Source organism: Pinus tabuliformis, chromosome 3_2, assembly GCF_031772625.1.
Source record: "Pinus tabuliformis cultivar Carrire ecotype Pingquan chromosome 3_2, CPIR1, whole genome shotgun sequence".
In the NCBI taxonomy this organism is placed as follows: domain Eukaryota; kingdom Viridiplantae; phylum Streptophyta; class Pinopsida; order Pinales; family Pinaceae; genus Pinus; species Pinus tabuliformis.
In genome coordinates this window covers 75,366,628-75,377,651 of record NC_142302.1, presented here as the reverse complement: position 1 = coordinate 75,377,651, position 11,024 = coordinate 75,366,628, and the positions used below count along the sequence as shown (strand labels likewise).

At 40.9% G+C, this 11,024-nt stretch overlaps 1 protein-coding gene across 1 annotated transcript; it reads left to right on the top strand.

The window, feature by feature from the left end:
- Positions 1-716: 716 nt before the first annotated feature.
- LOC149179916 (uncharacterized) lies at positions 717-1,718 on the top strand. The gene has a single exon (XM_089413691.1). The coding sequence runs from the start codon at positions 717-719 to the stop codon at positions 1,716-1,718; it is 1,002 nt and encodes a 333-aa protein (XP_089269817.1).
- Positions 1,719-11,024: the final 9,306 nt, after the last annotated feature.

The window sequence follows — 11,024 nt, the reverse complement described above, 5'->3', positions numbered from 1 at the left end:
TTTCGCCACAACACCTGCCGCAGGCATGCCAAGAAAAGCCAGGTTGTCTCTGATAATGCTATCAAAGCAGATTCCCATAACAGATTCACTATGCTTGCTTCTCAAGATCTGCAGGACCAACCCAGCTCTGACCCCTTGGAGAAGTCTTTTATGCCTTCATCCTTCCACAACCCCTCAGCCCCCATGCAGTCCTCAGATCCCGCCTCTTCTCACCACATTCCTAACCCTCCTTTGGAGAATGCAAAATTGGTTGCAGATCATAGTCTTTTCCCCTCTTCCCAGGGGAAATCTGTCCTAGACAACAAACAGCAAGCCGCAGCCATGGATCTAGATGCAGCTCTAGCTCTAAGTCTACAGGAAAATGCAGATGAGGAAGATCAGAGCACCCCTATCATCATGGAGGAAGATCAGGTGGATATTAGCTTAGATGGTCTTGACATATTCAAACTTGAAATGGCATGCAAACAAAAGGAATGCAACTCAATTCCCCCCTAGCAAATAGACAGACTTGAAGGAGTCCTGACCAAAGTGCAGCACAATAAAAGTCTTGGCATACAAGGAGTAAGCCCCTAGGATAGAAAAAAGGCACTCAAAGAAACCAAGAAAAGGGGACGAAAGACAGACCTCCAGAGGACCATAATAGTAGGTGAAATACTTGTGGAATCGGGGCGATTCCCTAAGTTGACAAAATTCTACAAACCCAAACCTCAGTTTACATGAAGCTCATTTCCTGGAATGTGAGAGGACTCAACAGTCCCTCAAAACATCGAATGATCAAAAACCTAATTCAACAAGAAAAACCCTCCATAGTTTTTCTTCAAGAGACAAAAAGCAGCAATGCAGCTATTGAAAGAATTCGAAACAAGATTTGGGCAGATAGCAGCTCTATTTCGGTCGATGCCTCTGGGGCCTCAGGCGGACTAGCCATTCTGTGGAACCCGCAGACTATTTCATTATATGATTTCCATGCCACCCTTCATATTATCCAAGCTTCCTTCCACCCCATCGGCACCAATATTCATGGGCATCTCACAAATGTGTATTTTCCGCAGACAATTCATCAAAAACTTGATCTTCTGGAGACAATCTCCATCCTCAATGAAAATAGGCAATTCCCCCTGTGGATCGGTGGCGGAGACTTCAACATCATAAAATCTATGGAGGAGAAAAAAGGAGGCAAAATCAGGCTCGACAGTGATAGCACTGGCCTCAGAGAATTCATTCAGAACAATAAAGTCATGGATATTCCAACCTCCAATGGAATTTTTACTTGGACAAATAAGCGTCGAGGCATTCACCACATAGCCTCAAGGCTCGACAGGTTCTTCATCTCGGACAATGCAATCCACCTGGGAGGGGATTTCAACGCCTCCATCATTCCCCAAGGAGGATCCGATCACTGGCCAATTTTGCTACAATGGTCCAGGCCAGGCAATTGTTGCAATAGACCTTTCCGATTCGAAGCCTTCTGGCTCACTCATACCAATTTCAAGACAGTGGTAAAAGAAGCATGGAAATCCTATATTCCGCCAAAGGGAGCAAAGATGTATCAATTCCAGCAAAAGCTGAAAAGCTTAAAACAAGTCCTCAAAGTCTGGAATCGCACACATTTTGGTAACATTCAGGAGAATCGCCAAAGACTAGAACAACAAATGCAAGCACTTCAACAAACTCTCATTCTAGAAGGCAGAACAGATGAAAAAACACATCAGAAGTAGATACTCTGGAATCAAATTGAAGAGCGCAGGAAACAAGAAGAAACTCTCTGGCGTCAAAAATCCCGAATCAGCTGGCTAAAAGAGGGGGAGAAGAACACAAAATTCTTCCATAAAACCACAATCCAAAGGTGAATGCACAATAACATTACATTCATAAACAATCAACAAGGGGAAAGAGTCGAAGAACATGAGGATATGGAGAAGGAATTCATAGGATATTTTAGAGATATTCTCAAGGAGCCCACAGGTAATAGGGATGAAGCGATCAGAACCATCACACAACACATTCCTTCAATCATAACGGAGGATCACAATACTAAACTGTTGCAACCCACATCTCTTTAGGAAGTCGAAGAAGCCATGGCTCAACTTAAAGATGGTAAGGCTCCCGGGCCGGATGGCTTCATAGCCAATTTCTTTCATGAATTTTGGGAGCTCATTAAAGCTGAGGTTTGGGAACTAGTGGAGGAATCCAGAATCATGCACTAGATCCTCCCTGCCCTTAATTCCACCTTCATAGCATTGGTTCCCAAAGGAGAAGAACCAAACAGGCTGGAAAAATATAGACCAATAGCATTATGCAATGTTATCTACAAGCTCATCTCAAAGGTCATAGCGAACAGGCTTAAACCACTCCTTCCTCTACTCATCTCTCCAGAACAGACAAGATATGTAGAAGGTCGGCAAATCATGGACGGAATAATTCTATCAAATGAGATAATTCACTCATTAAAGCTTCTCAAAAAACCAGGTATGATTCTAAGACTAGATCTCTCTAAAGCCTTTGATAAACTCAGTTGGAAGTACATTCAAAAAATGCTTTTGGCTTTTGGTTTTAGCGCAACTTGGACCAGATGGATCATGAACCTTATCTCCTCTCCCAGCTTCTCTGTCCTGCTGAATGGTTCACCCTCATCCCCTTTTCGTCCCTCCCGTGGCATTAGACAGGGGGATCCACTTTCACCTTTTCTCTTTGTTCTAATGGCAGAAGGGCTTAGCAGGCTTCTCAAATCCGCCGTTTCCTCACAAGCTCTAAAAGGTATCTCCATTCATGGTCTCAATCCTCAGTCGCATCAGCAGTTTGTTGATGACACCATGTTATTTGGCCATCCTTCCTCGCAAGAAGCCTCTACCTTCAAATCTTTACTCTCCCTCTTCTCTGAAGCCTCTGGCACAACCATAAACGCCTCGAAATCTCAGCTCTTCTTCTTCAACACCCCCCCCACTACGCAGAGGAATATTGCCAGAATTTTGGGGTTCACTATTTCCCATCTGCCTTCCAAATACCTTGGGGCTCCCCTATTAGACTCTGCCATCAAACATGCTTCTTGGCAGTCTCTCCTTGATAAATTAGAATCTAAGCTTTCATCATGGACTTTCCGAGCTCTAAATATGGCAGGCAGACTCGTCTTAATCAAATCAGTCTTACAAGAAATGCCATTGTATCTTTTTTCCATTATGGCAGCTCCAAAATGGGTCCTTAAAGCCATTCGTAACCTTCAGCGCAACTTCCTATGGGGCTCCTCTGGACTGAATAGAAAATGGGCCCTTGTTAACTGGAAAGAAGTCTGTAAAATCAATTCAGAAGGAGGGCTAGGATTAAGGGATCCTCTTCAAAGCAATAACACAATGGCAGCTAGAATGTGGTGGAACTGGATATCCAAACCTCATTCACCATGGGCCAGATTATGGCAAGCAAAATATGCCCCAGGAATTCAATTGAACGATCTCATAAGAATCAACTCCACTACCCAAGGATCACCCATCTGGAACACAGCAAAGCTTCACAACAATTTCATTCAAGAGCACAGTTTCTGGGAAATTCACTCAGGCACAACAGCAAGGTTCTGGGAGGATTCGTGGCAGCAACTCCCTAAACTAGCAACTTTATTTCAAAAGCCTCTTTGGCAAATTCATATGCAACAGGCGAACCGTACCCGTGTCCACCAATTCTGGCAACAATCCACGCATCACGACTCTCAAATCTGGAAACCAGCTAGCCTCTGGCAGATGGACTGGCAGGGAGAAACGCATTCTGACATCGATCAGGAACTCACATACAGAAGAATACGCTACTCCAACCAGCAGGACAGACTAAGATGGGGTCATACACCCAAAGGAACATTTACCACTAAACAAGCTCATCAACTATGCTACTCAGACATCCAGGCAGACAAGGATCAAATATGGGGAAAAGTTTGGCTACTAGGTCTATGGCCCAAGATTTCAACTTTCTTATGGCTTCTAAGTAAAAGGCGCATACTCACCTGGGACAACTTGATAAAACAGGGATTCATTGGGCCATCAATATGCCCAAATTGCAATCTCAACTCTGAGACCATCAGTCATCTAATGGAAACATGTCCGCTCGCTAAGCAACTATGGGAGAAAGTTGAAAAATGCAACATGAGATCGGACGCAAGGATGGAGGATGTAACAGAAACTATCAGGAACTGGACTAAGGACCCGTTCAAAAGCCAACTTCTCAACACGCTGTGGAGTCTTATTCCAGGCTTTTTGTATTGGATTCTCTGGAAGGAGTGAAACTACAGAATCTTCAATAATACCTACAGGACAATAGACGCTCTGTGGCTTATCTTCAAAAAAAACATCCAGGAAACCTTAGCCATCAGGACGTGGTATGATTCAGACATGCCAGAATCTCAGCATGAGCGCAACATATTGAAAGAATTGAATCTGGACCTTTCCTCCTTAGCCAAGGTCACCGCCTGTCCCTCAATCAGCTCCACCTCCCCGTTATCCTGGTCCCCACCCACTCCCAAATCATACAAGCTAAATTTTGACGAGGTAGCCAAAGGTAATCCCAGGCCTACAGGATTTGGAGGAATCTTCAGAAGCCACACAGGAGCATTATTGCATATTTACTATGGAGAAATTGGTAAAGACACCAACAATGCAGCAGAACTGGAAGGACTCTGGGAAGGGATATGCATAGCAGAACAAAAGCACTTCTTCCCTCTTGAGGTTGAAGGAGACTCTTTCATTCTCATAGCCGCTGCTAAAAGATTACAGGCAGGGGCTACCGCAGTCAAGGTCACATCAAGTTGGAGATTGCTCAGTAGAATGGAATCACTGGAGGAAAAGCTAAAAATTCCTCAAAGCATAACCTTCCAGCATGTAAGAAGAACAACAAACCAGGTAGCAGACACAATGGCTAACCATGGCGTATCTCAGCAAATACCATACTTCTCAGGTTCACTGGACATGGTAGATGATGACCAACTCAAAAAGGACTGCATCTCTTTGGTGCAAAAAGATCTCTTCTTCCCAGATGCGGGTGTTTAAAAGGTCGTGCAGCCCACAGCTAGTGCGTCACATGGGCAAGTGTCAGCCCAGACGTGCCACGTAGCACCCTGCAGCCTACTTCGTAAAGGCGCATGCAGTTGATCATCATCAGGAGTTAATACCAGTCTTGTCTTCCTTTACTGTCCTCCTGCAACTCTCAGCGATGGCGCTTCATATCCAGGGAGCCTATGTCACTTTTTGGCATTCATTCGAAGTTGCTGGACACTCCGCTGCAGCGTTGGAACATTCTCTGATCAGGTGGGGGATTGTGCAGGGACACTCTTGTTCGGTGGCAAACTTAGCAATGCAGAGGGAGCGTTTCAGAATGAGCAGCCGACGAGGAGGCTCTCGGGGTCGGGCTTCAGCTCAGAGGACCGCAATTTCTCCTTCTTCCTCTGTTGAGGTAACATCTGACCAGCATAGCTTCCATGGCAGAGCAACGGGGCGTGGCAGCGCGCCTTGGAGAGGAGATATATCAGAATGCAGACATGCAGAGCATCCCACAGTCAGGTATAGAATACCTTGTACACTAGCAAACTCCACATTCATTATATCTGTCTTTGTCGAGCATTGTGGCAATCTCAGAGGTCAAGCTGAAGCAACTCAAGGCAACCCTCCACCGGCTCAAGGGACTGTGCAGGTGCCCATAATTGATATGCAGGTGCCCGCAATTGATATGCTACACCCTACCAGGGAAATTTCCTCTCCGGCTACTCAAGCGGCCATTGCGGGCCCAAGCGAACCGGCACAGAGGATCCATACCAGCCCGGTGGTCCCTCGCTCGAACTTGGATGACTCACAAAAATTTAAGTGCAAGGTGGAGGACGAGCCATACACCATAGATGAGGATTAATTCAGCCATTAAGTTCGCCCTCAGCAGCCTGGAAAGGAAAGATACGCACTGTCTTCATACCTTGTTATCTGTATGTGTTCGGTTTCCGTCTATGTGTCGGCTACAAGGGTTCATATGTGTATCAGTCTTAGATTAAGTAATGTCATGTGTCGTTATGTTAGTTTGTCACAGCATGTCCATGCTCAGCATCCAATTTTTGTACCTGTTCAATTTTGGGTATGTATAATTTGGGCAAACTGTCAATCTTTTGGCAGAAGTTACAGGGCCATGGCCCTGTTGTAACACTTATGTAATTTTTGACTTTTTGTACTACTAATAGAATAGCCTGATTCAGAAAAAAAAAAAAAAAAATGTCTATTTCAGTCATGTATAAACATTTGGTATATCCCCACTTGGTTGGAAGATTGATGTATGTATGAGCCATAGGAAGGTCATACTCACTTAGTTGAGTTTTAGAGTCATGTTATTCTTTTAAAACATATTTTTGCAGACTCTGCATGTGCTTAGGGGGAGCATGGATGGATTGGTACATCTTGGCATGTACAAAGGGAGAGCTCAATCAGAGATTTCAACATGTACTCAAGGGGAGCATGGATGGATTGGTACATCTTTGCATGTACAAAGGGAGAGCTCAATGAGAGATCTCAACATGTACTCAGGGGGAGTATGGACAACAAAATGTATATCAAGGGAGAGAATATCTTGGTCCACCCTTTTCCCTTGATGTCAAAGGGGGAGAGTGACTTGGTGTGGTTGTTGCCATCAAGTCCAAAGGGGCAGATTGTTGGCATTATGATACAGGTATGACACAAGTGTTGTCCTTGATGGCAAATCCCTCAGATGAAAGATCATAGTATAGCAGGTAAACAACAAAAATGAAGAAAGAAAGGTATACATAGGTTCACGATTGACCAAGCCTCGTATACACGCAAGTTCACTTTATACAAAATCACATATACGAAAAGATATACGTAGGTTCACTATATACCAAGTCATGTATACACGCAGGATCACTATATACAAAGGCGCGTATAACATACACATGCACTTTCACAGAAGGAAAGGCGCATACATGTTGGAAAACTATGTTTTGTTCTGTGGTATTTGGTCCATGGTATTTTGGTATTGATCCATGATATTTGGTTCGAGGTATTGACCCCAGGTATTGGGTCCAAGGTATCGGTCCTTCATGGTTTTGGACCATGGTATTGAGAGAGGCCTAAACCTATATAAGGAGAAGAAGATCATTAGGCCATAGTGCAAGTGTGCAAGTGATGAATATCTGATGAAGGGTGAGATCTAGTACGTTGGTTATGGGTTTGTGATGCTTTGCTTAATGTGAACCAAGGATGCACCTATGTGGTTGATGATGGATGATGGATCAGGATCATAAGGCTTGGAATGTATTATCGTTATGTGGTTTAATCATCGATAGACTAGATCTAAATTATTGACGCTTGTTTTATTGTATAAATGTTATGATTTGGGTATAACTGATGTCTGGAATAGCTGCAAAGTTATGAGTAAATATTTGCAGATGTGTACGCGGGTTCCCTTTGGTAAAAATGCATATACATGCTAGTTCGGTTCATCAGAGTAGCATATATAGTATGAAGTATGATATTTGAAGTTGCAGTTGGATCTGGTTATTGTTGCAGAATTCTATGATCTGCTCTGTGTTCTGATGACTGTGTTTTGTTGATAGGGTTTCATTGTTTCAGTGTTGAGTGATTCAGAGATTGATGATGGGTGTATTGCAGTGGTGATTAATTTTATACTTTAATGTTGTTGATATGGTGTTGTGCTTCAGGATATCCAGTATGAAAATTTATGGAACGTGGTCCCTGGAGGAAGAGATAAGGTCGTAGCCTTCTGTAGGTCGGTGCCTACATACTGGTAAACATATCAGCCAGTACAAGAGCCAGGGGGTTGGAGCTCCCTTCTAGTAGCAGTTGCAAAACGAGTGAAGGTTGGAGCCTTTAGTAGGCGGGCGCCTATGTACTAGTAAACATATCGGCTAGTACAAGAGCTAAGGGGTTGTAGCTCCATTCTAGTAGTAGTTGGAGAACAAGAGAAGGTTGTAGCCTTCTACAGGTGGGTGCCTGTGTATTGGTATGAGTCTGCACTAGTACAAGATTGTAAACAAGTTTTTCTTATAGTAAAGGAAGATGGCAACAAGTGGCTTTTGTCCCGCATTGGCTTTCCACCTTATATCATGGTGTTCATGTGTGTTTCTTATGTGTGATGATCTGTTCTTTTTTACTACACCTGTTTACTGTTTATATGGTTAATGAAGTGCTGATGCACTGATTAAAGATCAACATGTAATGGATTAACTTAATCATAAGTTTATTGGATATGCGCTAGTTGCATTAAACACAGTTGCGTGTACATGCGGGTTCCCTTAACTGAAGTAGCGTATATGAATCAGAGTATGAAATGAAATTTTTTTATTGATTTTCTAATACTGATTCACCGCAACCCCCCCCCCCCCCCCCCAACCTCTTAGTATTATTTCCAACAATGGGCATGCATGAAACTTTCCAATCTTAGGTTCTAACAACTTCTCTTTATCGACAAGCATCCATGATTCTTGGACCTTATATGAATCTTCTCCTTTTGGTAGTTGTTCTTCAATGGTAGCTGGTGAATCATTTTGGAATACCTCATCATTGTAAGTGGATTGAGGTGTTTTATTGTTGGTGATTTGAAATGGTTGTGCAGGTAATGGGAAAGGTTGAATTTAGATTAACTAAGGGTGAAATTGATGTTGTGGTGGAGGTGAATGGTATGGATAACATTGATATTAGTATTGTGGATAGTGAGGAAAAGATTGAGTATATGGTAGATTTCCTTTGTAAGGCTCCTCCCAACCTCGTTTCCAAGATTTTTTTTGAGATTGGGATTTATATGGACAAGGTTGCCAAGGCAAAGGTGTTTGCCAATTACTTTGAGATTGTTGTGCATAACCCTAAAATTGTGCACAAGGATATTGCATCATATTGGGCTGATGAGGCTACCATGGTCCTCTTGGAGCTACATAAAAAAGTTTCTCTTTTGCTTGATTCACTCCATTATCCTTGTGAAAACCAGACATTAACCCTAGTAATGATGGGAAACCTTTAGTAGTATGTGATCCTACACAAATTTTACAAATTGTAATGTTATCAAGTGGACATTCATGCAAAGAAAAAATTTCAACTTTTTGATTTTTTTTTGCATTCTTAGCATCTCAATTTGTTCATTTAAATGACCAATAATGTTTATCAAATTGTTAAGTTCAGTTTGACTTACCAGTCTCATTGCCAACTTACTTTCCCTTGTCGTAACTAGGTCTTGAGGAGATCTTCCATAATTTGATTTTCCTCTTGATATGTTTTTGCATAGTTCACAAATCTCTTGAAATTACAATTAATAAACATCTCCTTTTTCCACCAGGTTAAGAAGATCAATCCATTCATCATTTATAGAATTTATTAGGAGAGTTTTTAATATACCTGATCCTAAATTATGCAGTTTATATCTTTTGATATTATAACTAAATATCTTCACTATGTCTTCTCGATTTTCACCCTCATTTTTATTCATCTTTAAGACTTCATTTCTAAGGTCATGATGTTTGTAATGATTTTTATATTTTTCCAAAAATACTCTTTTCATATCATCCCATGTCCTTATAGAATTTGTTCCTAATGTCATGAACCATCTAAGAGCTTTAACCTTCAATGGTGTTGGAAACAAGTTTAATTTTTGAATGTGTAATGAGTAGCGATAAAATCTACAAATATGATCTGAAATTCAAAAAGAAAAGTTTCCAGGTCTTCTGATCTCATACCTTTGAAGTTAGGAAGTACGTATGGAGGGTTGTTCTTCATTTGAACATTGAAATTAGTTTCTTGAATAGGAAATCCAAAAGAATATTCCTCATTGTCATCATCTCCATTCATTTCTTCATCCTCCTTTGTCATCTCTTCAACCTACAAAAATAAGAATTCATGATGTGGATGTGTGGCTCTTAATGCATCACGTGATATAGTGGGGGTGTTATGTGATTGAAGTTATATATATATATATATATATATATATATATATATATATATATATATATATATATATTATAAAAATGGTATGCAACGAAATGATTTATGCATTTACATGCTTTAATCATGCATCTAAAAAAACTAAAAAACATGAACTCTAGACTGAAAGCTAGTTCCTATGCGCACTTCCCTGGTTACGGCACCAAAATGTTGAGGCAAATTAATTACCTATCATTTAATTGTCAACCTGAGGGTTTCTTAAAACTTTCGAAGCGTGCGTGCACTATATATACTAGAAATTAACTTCCAATTTAAATCAACATAACTACGAAACAAAATAACAACAATCCAAATTCACCTATTCTAATTCAAGAATCAATTCAAAAGAAATTATAGTACAAGGCACGAAATTGAAATCTTAATCTACCACACTTGCAGGAATTGAAAAGCACACCACTCTTTCAGAAATGGAATTGCATGAAATGAAATCTACTCTAAGGGATCATTTGTACATTATCAAACTAGGATTCTATGAAATAAATAATCAAAACCACATGACATAAAAAAAATCACTCTTAACCTCTAGATATGAAAGAAAATAAAAACAATCACTCTTAACCTCTCACATAGGAAAATATATGAAAGAAATAAATCTTAATCTATGAAAAACAATAAATCTCACACATTGTAGATGGCCAATCCAAAGGCATGAGAGATGGAAATTTGAAAGGCTCCAAATGTGAGCATAACCAAATCGAAGTGAACATCACTCATGAGCATGGTGCCAAATCCAAATTCTATATTCAAAACATGAGAATTTTCTAAACTTTACACATGCCTTTGAAAGGAGAAGCCTCTCCTATTTATACAAGAACATAAGAAGCTACCTTATTGATGGAGGTCCATTATTCTCTCTCTAGATCCCTAGACAATCTCATAGAGTTACAACTAAAATAGGTAATGATGAGACACATATGCTCTTTGACCTTTATCCAAATCTTATTCCATATCTTGAAGGGAATTCAAATTTGAGCATTGGAGGCCACATAAGGGTGCCTTGGAAGCTTCCAAATGACCTACACATATCATTGATTTTTTTTTTATTAT